The sequence below is a fragment of the Notolepis coatsorum genome (assembly GCF_963971535.1).
Source record: "Notolepis coatsorum genome assembly, chromosome: 11".
In the NCBI taxonomy this organism is placed as follows: domain Eukaryota; kingdom Metazoa; phylum Chordata; class Actinopteri; order Aulopiformes; family Paralepididae; genus Notolepis; species Notolepis coatsorum.
Window position 1 is genome coordinate 14468407 of NC_140175.1, and position 16021 is coordinate 14484427.

The following is a 16021-nucleotide window of genomic DNA, read 5'->3' on the forward strand; positions in this document are numbered from 1 at the left end:
TTGTGTTTCTTTTTCAAATGTATCCCAGAGTAAAGACCTTAACCCTATCAAAAGAGCAGTCAAAGTGTATATTTTCAGCACTACGTTTGTTTACCAATGATTTTAAGTGTTATTAGAGAACTATGAGTCTCTGCGCATTGCATCGGAAACCGGATGATTTAGACGTGAGGAAAAGATGCTGTCATGAAATCGTTGTAGTCCTAAGAAAGAGGAGACCCAGGGCTTTCGGTCGAAATTTCATAAAACTACACTACCCAGCTCACACCAGCCGCTGTCAAAGCTGCAGCCGGCTGACGGGGGAAAAATAATATTGACATTATTTTCGTGATTATAACTCACGGGTTGAACAAACCTGAACGTTATTGCCATAAGATACAACGTATATTGTCACAACCTGGTGAAAATGGCGGAGCTATGGACATTATACAAAAGTAACTGTACTTACAGTAGATTTCATTCACGGTCTTTGCTGTCCTGTAACGGGCACCTGGTGGTATTAAATCCAGATTTAACTGCCATTGGATCCTTAGATGTATGACTTGGCCATAATACGGTAATTTATAGGCCTGATATTCTATATTCATATTTCAAATTGCATGTGTCAGGATGGCATGATTCAGTACTGTATCTAGTACAAAACCAAATCATCTGCCCTTTCATTAATTTGCTTAGATTTTTAGTACACTTGACCTCGAGAAGGTGTTGAATGAGCTCAGTGGCAATCTTTCATGTCTGGTCAATGTTAGCATGGTGTTATTCACCGTCAAAGATGGGGGGGGGGGAATAGAGAAAATAATCATTTATATTCTCCTTTGGTTCATTATAATTTACAGACACAATATATCTGACACTGTGAATAGATTCCCTGAGGTCCATAGATGTCCCTAGATACCAAGCACATGCAAATGGACCTTGTAGAAGTGGAGCAATCTTCCATTTACTTAGGTATGTACCTTTAGGTGAATGTTCCGAAAATATGGCTAGGGCTTAAGAGGTTAAGGACCAGCCAGTCACTAGAACGGGTTCCTACGGGGTCCACTACTAACTACTAAGTATTTGGATTTCATCTCAATGTTATCATCTCAAGAGAAGGGATTCTAGTGGATATCAAGCCAATACCAGGATACAAATGGGCGCCATGTGCAACATGTCAGAAGTCTAATTTAGCTAATTTACTTGATTTTCTGCATTTCTTTAGCATATATAAGCATATTAGACCTATTATATATATATATATATATATATATATATATATATATATATATATATATATATATATATATATATATATATATATATATATACATATACTATGGGTCAAAGTAAACAGTATACACAAACTTTACAAAGGAATTCAATGGGGAAAAGAGACAGGCAATGTGTTGTCTCATATTTTAACAGGAAAATATGAGAAAGAGTTGTTTATTTTCATTTATTGAGAGTTCACCAGAGTTATTAATGGCACAGAATAAATGACCTCTCTTTATCCAGAGGATAGTAATTACACACAGCATAGATTATAATGTATTGTCATCATACAGCAATTACAGTACAATGAAAAGAAGTTTGGCATCCAGTGCAAATGTAACAGTAAAGTGCAACAGTAATATACAATGTACAGGTGATTCAGCTGGGTATAAATCAGATAAATCACATCTAAGTACAGAGTTGTACTTTTATTATGTACAGTGATACATACAGGTATAAAGACACTATGGTATACTAGTAAGTCATACTGGCCAGCAGTGTAACTAGCAGGCAGGCAGTAAGCAATGTAACGCAAAAACATTTGAGTGAGTATACGACGTACAACATGTATCAACCAATTAAAATCCCTGTGCTTGAGAATAGTCTTTCCAGAGTATTTACTGCGTATTAAAATGAAGTCGTAACCATCGGGGTCGTTATGTAGTTGAGATTGTTGACGCCACTAATGAGGTTCCCGATGCTCCTGGGCGCCTGAAAACTGTCTCCTGGGCGCCTGAAAACTGTCTCCGGTCCAACAAGAGACATGTGACAGTAGAGACTGTTTTCAGGTTGCCACAGTGGAGCTGGCTGACTGACAGAGCACACATATTGCCTCAGCACACACACACACACACGCACACGCACACACACAGACACAATGGGCGACAGTGGCTCAGGAGGTAGAGTGGTTCAAAATAATAAACTTTTTTTTTATATATATATATTTTTTTTATTATTTTTTAAACATACACATAAACATAAACATAACAACATAAAATTATATATACAAGCATTAATTAACAGTACACATCCAATGAAATCACCATTTATATAAATGTATTATACGAGATATACACCTAATACTTGCTATCTAATACCCTACACACATATGCTCTCGCTCGCTCCCCCCCCCGGACCCCCACTTGGATAATCCATCCATTATCATTCGCTCCTAACCAGGCACTACAATTCATATGCTAGCTTTTTAGCTCCACCACTTCTAACCACAACGCAAAATAATAAACTTAAGGTGCTACACAATAAAACACAAGTACACAGTTATCAAAATAACAAACGTAAGGTGTTACACAATGAATCACACAAGTACACAGTTATCAAAATAACAAACGTAAGGTGTTACACAATAAATCACACAAGTACACAGTTATCAAAATAACAAACGTAAGGTGCTACACAATAAAACACAACGAACGTAAGGTGCTACACAATAAAACACACAGGTAGAGCGGTCGTCTGGTAATCGGAAGGTTCCCTGTTCGATTCCTGCTCCTCCCGGCAGCGTGTCGAAGTGTCCTTGAGCAAGACACTTAAGGGCTAGATCCACAAAGAATGGATTGCACAGAGCAAGTTGCACCCTTACTTACAATTCATTATGAATTGAAAATGGGGGACCCTGATGTAAACAAGACGAAAGTCTTTCTCTGGTCTGCATCCCCTTAACAATTGTGTGTATTGAGCCGTACTGTATTGTACCCATTCTGCAATCTGTTAATACAATTTTCATTCAATCAATCTGCACGGTGATTCGAAGTTCGAATCCCAAAAACAGGGTTCGGGGACAGCCTTAACACACACACGCACGCACACACACATTATACAAGAATATGCTGCCATATTTATTTTTTGTTTGTTTGATCTGCAGGAGAAGCAGCTGGACAACCTTCTGCCCGAGGAGAAGAGATTCTTAAACCGTCTCGCTACACTGGGCAAACGTAACGGACTGCATCTGTCCAAGACTCTGCAAGAGGTGAGGCAGAGTAGTCCCAGTTATTCCTACTTGGAGGACGGGCTGGGCGATTAATCGATTTTATCGATTCATTCAAATTCATGATTTAGGATTTTTTTTTTAAATGAAATCGATAAATTTATTTATTTAATTTTTTAATTTTTTAAGAGTCACCCTTTATTTTACAAAAAAGTGGTGTTTGGTGAAAGTTAGATTTGCACTTTATTAAATTCATTCTTGTTTGATGATCAAGAGGAACATTTTATTTGTTTTAAGTGGAGTTTGGTGAAAAAGCAAGTTATTGCACTATTAATCCCAATAGGGACATTCATCTTTGTTTGATCGAGAGTAACCTTTTATATATATATATATTTTTTTTTTCTTTTAAGTGAAGATTGGTGAAAGTTAGGTTTGCACTTCAATCCCAATAGGGAAATTCATATATATATTTTTTTGTATCCACTTTTTCTCCTTCTTTTTCTGTTTTTCTCCCATCCCAATTTAGTCGTGCCAATTCCCCCCTCCCCTGTCTTGATCGTTGCTCGCATGTGCCCCCCACTGGTCGGTCGTAGGGAGGGTTGAAGAATCTATCGCATGTCCTCTCCGATACATGCGGAGTCAGCCAGCCACATATATTTTTTTTTTTTTTTAAACTTTGGCCATTTCCCTGGCTCTTTTATACGTTTATCGCATTTATACTTGGTCAAGTTCAACCGACAGAAGCAAGCTGAAAGGGTTCAGATGGGGGGGAAGACACTCTGGGAAAGGCACGGCTGCAGTCCGGGATTCGAACTCGCTCAGCCCCAGATCCGTGACGAGCACGGTTGTCCACGGCGCTGAAATAGCACTCGCGGTACGTGGTGAGCTACTGGAGCTCCCTGCCACATCTTTTTTCACCTGCCAGCACGGACTCTCATTTTGGCGAGGTGTAACATGTGGGAGGCTCACACTACCCTCTACATCTCCTGTCCTTGCTGTGCAGGCGCCCTGACCGACCTGTAGGAGTCGCTGTTTACAACGTTCAGATTACCACCCATCGACTTCCCTCCCGCTGACTCTGCCAATTGAGTCAGTATGACGGCCGGCCAAGCCGGAGGCAACGCTGACAGACGGATTCGATACCGGTGTCTCTCGCGTTGGTGACGAGCGCTTAGACCGCTGCGCCACCCAGCCGCGCCGAAATTCATCTTGGTTTGATACTTTTTTTTGTGTCAAATAAAAACAAAGCTTATTTGAACGATTTCTTTGGCGTTTCTAGTTTTTAAGAGAAAAAAATTATTAAAATCGTAAATCGGATGTGGTGTGAAAAAATCGGAGATTTTATTTTTAGGCCATATCGCCCAGCCCTACTTGGAGAACGGTGTCACATACAGACAACACTTCAGTCAAATTGTCCAGTCTTGAAAGTAAACGTGGCTCTTTTTTTCTCTCTCTCTCTCTCTTAAGGAAATAAAAAGAACTTCCAAACTAATAAGTCAACTCTCTATTGAGTTCAACAAGAATCTGAACGAGGAGAGCACCTATCTAGTTTTTTCTGAGCGTGAACTGGGTAAGTTGAATCCACTGATCTTTCCTTTTCAACTCTTTTTATTGGGGTTTTCAGTTAGCAACCGTTGAAAGACAGACAGTTGAAATATATATACCGGTAAGACAACATACAAAATACGATTATAATAAAAGAAAGGAGAATCGACATATAGACAGAGATAAAACAACACCCCCTCTCCCCCACAGGTGAATTATCATAATGTATGTGGAATATATATATATAAAATATATAATAATAATAATAATAATAATAATAATAATAATATATACATATAATATATATACACATACATACAGTACCAGTCAAACGTTTGGACACACTCCATTCATTGAACTGAATGAGAAGGTGTATCCAAACTTTTGACTGGTACTGTATATATACAGTATATATTAGGCCTGTCCCCGACTAAGGATTTGTATAGTCGACTTTGATTGGCTGCATGTTGGATAATTCCATTTGGACTGTGGGGGTGCTTAATGTCTGAAGGAGTCGACTGAAGGCTTCTTGTCCTCTGCGAAAGCATGCAATTGGTCCACTGATGGATACATCTTGATATTTGTCTAGTCTAGTGTGTTCATTAGATGGGTGAAATCCTCTTTCGGTGCCTCTGTGCCCGTTTTCTTAGGCAGTTAGCCTATCTGGTATGCGCGCCATTAGCGTTAGCCAGGCTTCTAGGCCTCTTTGCTTTTGGAAAGAATTATATAAAATAAAAATAAAAGTAATTCATATATATATATTTTTTTTTGCATTCGACAGAGATTGGCAGTCGACTACGGCTCCTTTCGATCGATCAGTCGACTATTCGACTAGTCGAGGTCAACCCTAATATATATATACACATACACATAAAAAAGGTGTATTGCTAATTATCCTTCCACAGATTTGAACAGTTTACTGCAGTGTTCTTCTCCTCGTGGCCTGACTGTGTCTCTCCTCTCTCGCGCGGCGGTTTCCTCAAAGGTGGCCTCGCGGATAGTTATCTGAACGGCCTGGAGAAGACGAGCGACGGCCGCTACAAAGTGACCCTGGAATACCCCCACTATTACCCCCTGATGAAGAGGTGCTACATGCCGGAGACCCGGAGGAAGATGGAGATGGCTTTTCACAGCAGGTGTAAGGAGGTAACGGGAGTCTCTCCGTTGTAACATTCCAGCGTTTCATTAGCTTCTTCACTTCCCCCTCGTTAATTCATGGCACGATGTGTCATGCGAGCGGCCACCACACAGTGGGGGGTTGACAGAGTATCTGTGGGTTTCAACGCGTTAAATTTAACACTTTTTAAGACCTTTTTAAAATACCACTTAGAGTAAAATGTGATACCATGCTAGCAAAAAAAGCCCACATAGAGACACCGAACTGGCGGCTGCACCTGCGGCACTTTCATTTAATTAAAATTCCTGCATGTTCCATAAAAGCTCTCGCCAGACCCACCAAGCTCTCGGTAGCCCAGTAAAAAAAAACGATCGAGTCTATCCAGGGTTCTACTGGACCCCCAGAACAGGACTCCATTGCAGTAGTTCAGTCGAGATCAGGGTATCGGCAGGTTTCAACAAGGTAATATACCACTAGGCCAGTGGTTCTCAAACTACGGGTCGCGGCCCAAATTGGGGTCGCAGGTAGGTGACATTGCGCATTGGAAAGAAAAAAAATAAAAATAATGTAAATAAAAAAAGATACATTTTGTTTTGTTCTGGCAACATATTTTGGCTAAATATGCCTCGTTTTATAAATGTGTATTGATAACATAGTGCTGTTCTAATAAATAAATAAATACATGTTCTAATAAATATGCATGATCAAGTTCAACAAACGTGTGCTTTTATTTTGATATTCCTTAATTCCACAGTAAAATTATGTGATACATTAAGTGTGGGGTCCCCAAAACAAATCCTAAATAAAATGGGGTCACCACGGTATGAAAAAGTTTGAGAACCCCTGCACTAGGCAAATTCTCACAAGTTCCGTACAAGCTCTCAGCAGATGCACCAAGCTCCCAATAGCCATGCAAAAAACTTGGAATAACAAAAACATTTCATATTATTTTATCTCCCAACAGCCGAGCTGCCCTCCCCGGAAAGTTCAATACCTGTGCAAATTAAATTGAGAATTCTGAATTTAATACTTTTAAGACTTTTTAACACCCTGACTGAAATGGAACTCACTTGCTTTAATATAGACGACAAGGAAGTCTAAAGTTCTACCGGGGTAATGGTGAGGTCATTACACAGAGCAATGTCTTGGGAAATATTACAGATTGGTTTCGATTTAGGATTATTATGATTCTTTTCAAATGTTTACTTTCACTTTCACGGCCGTGCACAGACATTTTGGGGGGCAGGGGCTAAAGCTTAAAAAAAAAGAAAAAAAAAAGGGGCACACACTATTCCCCCCCCCCCCCCCTGTTTATTATTATTATTATCCATAAACACACAGTGTTTTAAATTGATAGGGTGTATTTTGGGGGGGGGGGGGGGTGTACTACTGTACATTTCCCTCTTTTATATTTGATAGAATTCCAATGAAAATGTAATTAAAAATAAAATACAATTAACCAAAGAAAGGGCACTTTCCGAGTCGGCAAAAGGGCTGGGGCTCAAGCCCCCCTTGGACCCTATCTGTGCACGCGCCTGTACACTCTTGCACAGGAAACTCTCCAATAAAAACCACAATGCATTCTGGTTAAAATGGGCCTCTTGAGTGCACGTCGCTGGTGACTCCCTCTGCCCTCGGAGGCTTGATCTCACAACTTTATAGTTCTTCAGAGTAACAGATCGGCCCTTAAGGTGGCAGCAGGGATCCTTCTGAGTGCGGAGGAGAGGTCAACGAGGGCATGTTTAACAACAGGAAACAGAGCCGTGTCGCTTCCTGAACCTACCAGGAGGTCATGGCCACGGAGTTGCAACACAGTTCACATATTCATGAGTTGAAAGAGATGTCCAAAACTTTTTCAGGGTATCTGCGGGGTATTAAAAAGTATTAAATAATACTTTAATAATTCATTCTCAATTTAAGGCCTTGAAAGTTATTAAAAAGTCTTGTATTTCATTTGCACAGGTATTACATTTTTTGGGGGGGCAGTCTGGCTGTTGGGAAATGAAATAATATTAAATGATTATATAAATATATGAAATGTTTTTGTATCCAAGTTTTTTTTTGCAGGGCTACTGGGAGCTTGGTGCGTCTGACGAGAGCTTGTATGGAACACATGCTAATTTAAATGGGCAGTGCAGCTAGTATGGTCGTGAAATTGGTATTAGATTTAGCTCTTAAGTGGTATTAAAAAGGTCTTAAAAAAGTCTTAAATTGAACTTGTTGAAACCTGCAGACACCCTGTTTTTAAAAACAATTAATTGAACACATCGTTGCGACTCATGTACTCATGGTTTCACTTTTACAACCTGTGTGTTTTTCAGGTCAACACGGCCATCCTCGAACAGCTGATCGTGCTGAGGGCGAAGGTCGCCCACCTATTGGGTTTCAGTAGCCACGCGGACTATGTGCTGGAGATGAACATGGCCAAGAATGCAAACAATGTGTCTAGCTTTCTAGGTATACATGACCCCACTCCCCTTTGACCTCACTCCCCTATGATGATCTCACTCCCACCGACTGGGATTTTCTGGACTTGACCCTGAATCCAACTCCTGCTCTTATTGCAGTTGAGTCGACAAAACACATCCCAACGTTCCAAGTGGGTTTATTATACTGGCCAACAGAGATTCGATTAGATTAAAATGTATTGTCATCATATACACAGCACAAGTACAGTACAACCAAAAGACGTTTGGCATCCAACCAGAGTGCAAATGTAACAGTAAAGTGCTACAGTAATATACAATGTACAGGTGATTAAACTGGATATAACATATATAAATTAGTACCACTGAGTAATAGTGCTAATCAGATGTATGTACAGAGTTGTAGTATTAATATGTGCACATATAAAGAAAGATAAAGAACCGGCTCAGTGGCCTCGTGGGTAGAGTGTCCGCCCTGAGTTCGGGAGGCTGGGAGTTCAAGCCCCGGCCGAGTCATACCAAAGAAGACTATTTAAAATGGTACCCATAGCCTCCCTGCTTGACACTCAGCATCAAGGGTTGGTTTGGGGGGGAAGTCCTTGCGACATACTGTACTAGCGTCATGTCCAAAGGGGTGTACTTGTACATCAAGCTGCCTCACGCTACGGAAACAGGAGATAGGCTCCTGCCCCATGTGCCGTTACGGCTCGAGAACCATTGGTTCTCAAAGGCAAACTTCTATATAAAGAAAGACACTGGTAGTAAGTCATACTGGCCACTGGCCAGCAGCGTAACTAGTAAGAGTAGGTAAGGGATATGTACAGATATAGATAGTATCTACAGACGTGTAAAAAGGATTATATGCCTTTTTTTTTTTTTTTGCTCGTACGTACACTCGACATGACTGTAAATTAGTTGCCTTTCGAATTAAATGAAAGATTTGAAATGAAATCTCATCGTCTTATTTCACAGACGAGTTCTACGAGAAATTGAAGCCCGTGGGGGAGAAGGAGAGGAAGTACATCCTGGCTCTGAAGAAGAGGGAGTGTCTGATGAAGGGCCAACCCTTTGACGGACGGATCAACGCCTGGGACATGCCATACTACATGAACCACGTGGAGCGGGTCAAGTTCGCCGTGGACAAGGACAAGCTGATCGAGTACTTCCCGCTGGAGGTGGTGACAGCGGGGCTCCTCGGCATCTACCAGGACCTGCTGGGCCTCACCTTCACGCGGGCGCAAGACGCCGCCGCGTGGCACGAGAACGTCAGCCTCTACTCCGTCCGGGACGCGGACACGGGCGAGGAGATCGGACAGTTCTACATGGACCTGCATCCCAGGTGGCGTATATTAAAGCTGGGGTGGGCGACTTCCGAGGTAGCGTATTAAAGCTGGGGTGGGCGACTTCCGAGGTAGCGTATTAAAGCTGGGGTGGGCAACTTCCGAGGTAGCGTATTAAAGCTGGGGTGGGCGACTTCCGAGGTAGCGTGTTAAAGCTGGGGTGGGCGACTTCCGAGGTAGCGTATTAAAGCTGGGGTGGGCGACTTCCGAGGTAGCGTGTTAAAGCTGCGGTGGGCGACATCCGAGGTAGCGTATTAAAGCTGGGGTGGGCGACTTCCGAGGTAGCGTATTAAAGCTGGAGTGGGCGACTTCCGAGGTAGCGTATTAAAGCTGGGGTGGGCGACATCCGAGGTAGCGTATTAAAGCTGGGGTGGGCGACATCCGAGGTAGTGTATTAAAGCTGGGGTGGGCAACTTCCGAGGTGGCGTATTAAAGCTGGGATGGGCGACTTTTGAGGTAGCGTATTAAAGCTGGGGTGGGCGACTTCCGAGGTGGCGTATTAAAGCTGGAGTGGGCAACATCCGAGGTAGCGTATTAAAGCTGGGGTGGGCGACTTCCCAGGTGGCGTATTAAAGCTGGGGTGGGCGACTTCCGAGGTAGCGTATTAAAGCTGGAGTGGGCAACATCCGAGGTAGCGTATTAAAGCTGGGGTGGGCGACTTCCGAGGTAGCGTATTAAAGCTGGAGTGGGCGACTTCCCAGGTAGCGTATTAAAGCTGGGGTGGGCGACTTCCGAGGTAGCGTATTAAAGCTGGAGTGGGCGACTTCCGAGGTAGCGTATTAAAGCTGGAGTGGGCGACTTCCGAGGTAGCGTATTAAAGCTGGAGTGGGCGACTTCCCAGGTAGCGTATTAAAGCTGGGGTGGGCGACTTCCGAGGTAGCGTATTAAAGCTGGAGTGGGCGACTTCCGAGATAGCGTATTAAAGCTGGAGTGGGCAACTTCCGAGGTAGCGTATTAAAGCTGGGGTGGGCGACTTCCCAGGTGGCGTATTAAAGCTGGGGTGGGCGACTTCCGAGGTAGCGTATTAAAGCTGGGGTGGGCGACATCCCAGGTAGCGTATTAAAGCTGGGGTGGGCGACATCCCAGGTGGCGTATTAAAGCTGGGGTGGGCGACTTCCGAGGTAGCGTATTAAAGACAAGGTAGCGTATTAAAGCTGGGGTGGGCGACTTCCGAGGTGGCGTATTAAAGCTGGGGTGGGCGACTTCCCAGGTGGCGTATTAAAGCTGGGGTGGGCAACTTCCCAGGTGGCGTATTAAAGCTGGGGTGGGCGACATCCGAGGTAGCGTATTAAAGCTGGAGTGGGCAACTTCCGAGGTAAGACCAAGACTTGGACTCGGACTAGGGTAATGGGGACTCGACGCAGGCTCTTCTTTGGTGACTCGGACTTGAACACTCGAGACTCGAGACTCGACCTCGAGATTTAGTGAGAATCTCATCAAATATGACCAAAATGGTTCTAAAAAACTTCTTTTCCCCGCTTTAAAGAGCTGTTTCTGTAAAGTAATTGCTCAGGGATGCACAGCTCTGGGGCCACAGCGGAGGCTGATTCACTATCCTACCCTTCAGTGGACTTCATTTTTCAGCTTTGAAATTGGTCTGTGGCATCAGTCGGTTTTTAATTTTTTTATAAAGTGTGACTAATAATACCATTAGGAGGAATGACTAGAGCTCTATATCCCTGCGACGGTTCAGCGATTATTATGGCATTTACACAAGCAGAACCAGTTAATATGCAATTACTATTTAGTCTTCACTCTGATGTCCCGTGGTGATGGCCATGATGATGTGATCCTCTCTACGTCGCCCCCATACTTCAGATGGATCCGAACGGAATACATACTCATGTGCAAACGGATATTGACTGATATTTTTAGCTCCGAGCCTTGACATTTAGCCTTTATCCCATTGTCATACTAACGCTCGTTTTCCTATGCTTTTTCTTTTGCTGTTGTTGTTGTTGTTGTTGTTGTTCTTAGCTCTATCCTATTTAAATATTTCAGTACCCCAGTTGCTATTGCATGTACATATTTGTGTTTTATTACACGTATATGCACATACATACCAACTATTTCGCCTGTTTTATTCTCCACCCATCGATCATCCATAGCAACACTACTATCACCCACATCCAAGAAGGGAGATCCCCCCTTGAACGGCCCTTCTAAGTTTTCTCTCCTCCACATCGCCCGTGGTGCTTTTTTCCTACTGCTAGGTCTTTAGCGAGTTTTTCCTTACCTTCGCCGGTGTATGTCTGGGAGTGTCGTTTTGGATTTCATGATGGGTTTTTTGTTCTTGATTTATTGTGATTAGGGATGTCCGATATTATCGGCCTACCGATATTATCTGCCGATATTGGCATAAAAATGTGATATCGGAAAATATCGGTATCGGTTTAAAAAAAATACTCTTTTAATTTCTTTTATTTTTTTACATTTATTTCACCTTATTTACCCAGGCAAGCAAGTAAGAACAAATTATTATTTTATTTATTGTCAAAGTATGCATAATGTTGTGTTAATTACACGACAAGAGATATGTAATGTTAATTACCTGAAATTATTCAGTTTTTTTGGGGGGGGGGGACCCTGCATATATCGGTATCGGTTGATATCGGTATCGGAAATTAAGAGTTGGACAATATCGGTATCGGTAAAAAAGCCAATATCGAGCATCCCTACTTGTGATGTTTCTTCTCGACTTGTTTAAAGAAGACTTGTCCGAGCCCAAGGGGACATTAGACGTGTGATTGTGGTCTTTTACAAATACATTTGATTTGAATTTGATTTGATGCCTGTCCACCGCTCTGTCTCACACCACCAGGGAGGGGAAGTATGGCCACGCGGCCTGCTTTGGGCTCCAGCCCGGCTGCCTCGGGCCCGACGGCAAGCGCAGGCTGCCGGTAGCGGCTATGGTGGCGAACTTCACCAAACCCAGGAAGGGCTGGGCCTCTCTGCTCCAACACCACGAAGTGGAGACCTACTTCCACGAGTTCGGCCACGTCATGCACGAACTGTGCTCTAAGGTAGGCCACGTCATGCACGAACTGTGCTCTAAGGCAGGGGTTCCCAAACTTTTCAGGCCGGGGCCCAGAAAATAAGGCGTCAGAGAGCCGCGGCCCAATGCACATCGTCTGGGTTTTTTTTTTTTTTTTTTTTGCCAGGCGCCCGACTTTTTTAAGCCAAATATCACTTCAATCCTATTAAGTTAGTTCAAGTTAGTTATTCATTTATATGTGCTATTTATGAGAGGGCTAACTTGTATAATGGTAATAATAATAGCCTCATTAAAATACTATTGTTGCTTCGGTTGTTTTCAGCGTTTTATGTGCATAATCTGTTATTTAGTTTGAAATGTTCGTTGAAATAAGTAGATTTTTCGTTTTTGTTTATTTATTAAGTTAATATAAAACCATATAGTCACATTTTAGAATACAATAGAATAGAATTTTAGAATACAACTAGAAACACTATCCTGGCCTGCTTCTAAGTTCAGTGGCCTGACAAAAAAAATTAAATAAAAAAATAAAAAATAAAAAAAGATTTTTTTTTTTTTTTTTTTTTTAATCATCTCGCGTCCCATCCGTGGCTGCTCGCGGCCCACCTTTGGGTCGCGACCCCGACTTTGGGAACCACTGCTCTAAGGTAGGCCACGTCATGCACGAACTGTGCTCTAAGGTGGGCCACTCTCTTGAGGAGGTTATAAACAATTGATTCGACTATTCTTATCGCATTGTATGGTCGTGGGAATGATATTACTAGGTAATTATTTTGCTTGTTTCTAGAGCATACAGCCAATGGATACAGTATTAAAGCATCGCGCTCTATGTCTGTTGAAGAGACATAGAGCATGCAGCCAAGGGATACCCACCCCTCCTACCCAACCCCCACCCCACCTACCCAACCTCCTCCAATGTAAAGTTTCTACGTCAAATGTATATACTCTCTTTTCTGGACTCTTTTTGTATCACAAACAGTACTGTATTTGCAAATCTGGTATGTCATAAATGTATAGATGTAGCAGTACTGTCTATCTGTATGTCGTGTATGTCATGTTATGTTATGATGAATTGAAAATGGGGGACCCTGATGTAAACAAGACGAAAGTCTTTCTCTGGTCTGCAGCATCCCCTTAACAATTGTGTGTATTGAGCTGTAATGTATTGTACCCATTCTGCAATCTGTTAATAAAATGTTCAATCAATGAATCAATCAATCAACAACTTGTTCATTCATAGAGCATACAGCTAATGGATACAGTATTAACAACTTGGTCATTCATAGCGCATACAGCTAATGGATACAGTATTAACAACTTGTTAATTCATAGAGCATACAGCTAATGGATACAGTATTAACGACTTGTTAATTCATAGAGCATACAGCTAATGGATACAGTATTAACAATGTGTCTATTTTATGTCTGCACTTTATGCATTGCTTTTATTTTGTCAATTCTCTGCTCATTTTATTCCCGTCTATATTTATGCCAATTTTATGCTCATTTTATGCCCATGTCTATTTTATTGCCGTGGCCGTGTGGAACTTGAACTTGATTTATGTCTACATCACTGCTGTGGAGCACTGGGCTACACTTCTTGTATGAAAGGTACAAATAAAGTTTATAATTTTTTTCCCGCTAGACCACATTTTGTGACTTCAGTGGCACCCTGGTGGAGACGGACTTCGTGGAGGTTCCTTCTCAGACGCTGGAGAACTGGGTCTGGGAGAAGGAGCCTCTCCGGAGGATGTCTGGCCACTACAAGGACGGGAGTCCCATCCCCGACAAGCTGCTCAACAACCTCATCGCTTCCAGAGTGGCCAACACCGGTGAGACGCCAACGTGGTTTTAAATGGAAAGAAAGATGCCAATGCGCGCAATTATGTTCACGTGAGTTTAGACTGGGGTTGGGTACCGTTCACATTTTTAACCGGTACCAGTACCAGTTCCTGGAATTCGGTATCGGTAACCAGCTGTACCTTTTTCCGATACTTAACTCTCTCTATAATAACAAGAATTGTAATTGCAATTGTAAAAGATGAGTCCAAACTTAGAACATTTTGTAATTCATTGTTGTAACACACAACACAAAATAAATCACATGATCATGTATTATGTTTTTTTTATATTTTTTCCTCCTTTTTCCGTTTTTCTCCCATCCCAATGTTAGTCATTATGCCAATTCCCAATCCCCTTCCTGGTCGTTGCGTGCTCTGCCCCCCTACCGTCGGTCCGGGAGGGCGGAGACTATCACATGCTTCCTCCGACACATGTGTAGCTAGCCCACCTCTTTTTTTCACCTGGCAGCGCGGACTCTCACTGGGAGAGTGTAACGTGTGGAAGGTCACACTACCTCTCTTAGATCCTTCCCTTGCTGTGCAGGCCTCTAACACTGCCCACCCTCTAACACTGCCAATTGTGTTAGTATGGACGGTCGGCCAACCCGGAAGCACCACAGCTGGATTCGATCCCACTGTCTCTGTGGTGGTAGACAGACGCTTAGCCGCCCACCAACGTGGTTTTAATGGAAAGAAAGATGCCAATGCACGCAATTATGTTCAAGGGAGTTTAGACTGGGGTTGGGTACCGTTCACATTTTGAACCGGTACCAGTACCAGTTCCTGGAATTCGGTATCGGTAACCAGCTGTACCTTTTTCCGATACTTAACTCTCTCTATAATAAATAACAAAACATTTTATTGCAGTTGTAAAAGATAAGTCCAAACTTCTCAATTTCAACATTGTTATTTATTTAGAACATTTTGTAATTCATTGTTGTAACACACCAAACAAAATAAATCGCATGATCATGTATTATGTTTTTAAATGTTTAAATATCAACATTATCTGGCCATCCTCAGTAAATATTATCAAACTCCTCTGACCTCGTCTGATTTTTCCAAAGACTCAAGAGACGGGACAGTAATATATATATATATTTGTGGAAAAGGCTCCCTCTTGTCTAGTAATAATATTACACTCTTATACTAAACATGTAAAGGTACAGAAATTTGGTACAGATTGATCTAGCATGAATTGGTACTCTAGTAGTACCGATTTAATTCAGTCTTTTCCCTTAATACGAGTTCAGTACCCAACCCTAGTTTAGACGTTGTAGAAGATGAGACTATTTTGTTATATCTTGTATCTCCCATGCGCTGGATCTCCTCTACGTAAATATTATCGTGGATACTTTGACATTTTGAATTTTTGTTGGATATTGTTCTTTAACAGACATTTGTTACACTGTTTGGAAAAAGGTTTGTACGTTTGTCCTTCCGTTTCCCTGAAATGCCATGTTAGCATCGTTAGCATTGTCAGCATTGTTAGCATTGTTAGCATTCCTCTTTGAAGCCATAGGGTACAACCAATGGGTACCACTACAACGTATGATGTATATTG

At 42.2% G+C, this 16021-nt stretch overlaps 1 protein-coding gene across 1 annotated transcript in view; it reads left to right on the forward strand.

The window, feature by feature from the left end:
• nln (neurolysin (metallopeptidase M3 family)) overlaps positions 1-16021 on the forward strand; it is a 37195-nt gene that overhangs the window by 12392 nt on the left and 8782 nt on the right. The window contains exons 4-10 of the mRNA XM_084325156.1: positions 3131-3235; positions 4661-4763; positions 5724-5884; positions 8177-8312; positions 9254-9620; positions 12443-12644; positions 14262-14448. Coding sequence (XP_084181282.1) covers positions 3131-3235; positions 4661-4763; positions 5724-5884; positions 8177-8312; positions 9254-9620; positions 12443-12644; positions 14262-14448 — 1261 coding nt within the window. The remainder of the gene's footprint in view (positions 1-3130; positions 3236-4660; positions 4764-5723; positions 5885-8176; positions 8313-9253; positions 9621-12442; positions 12645-14261; positions 14449-16021) is intronic.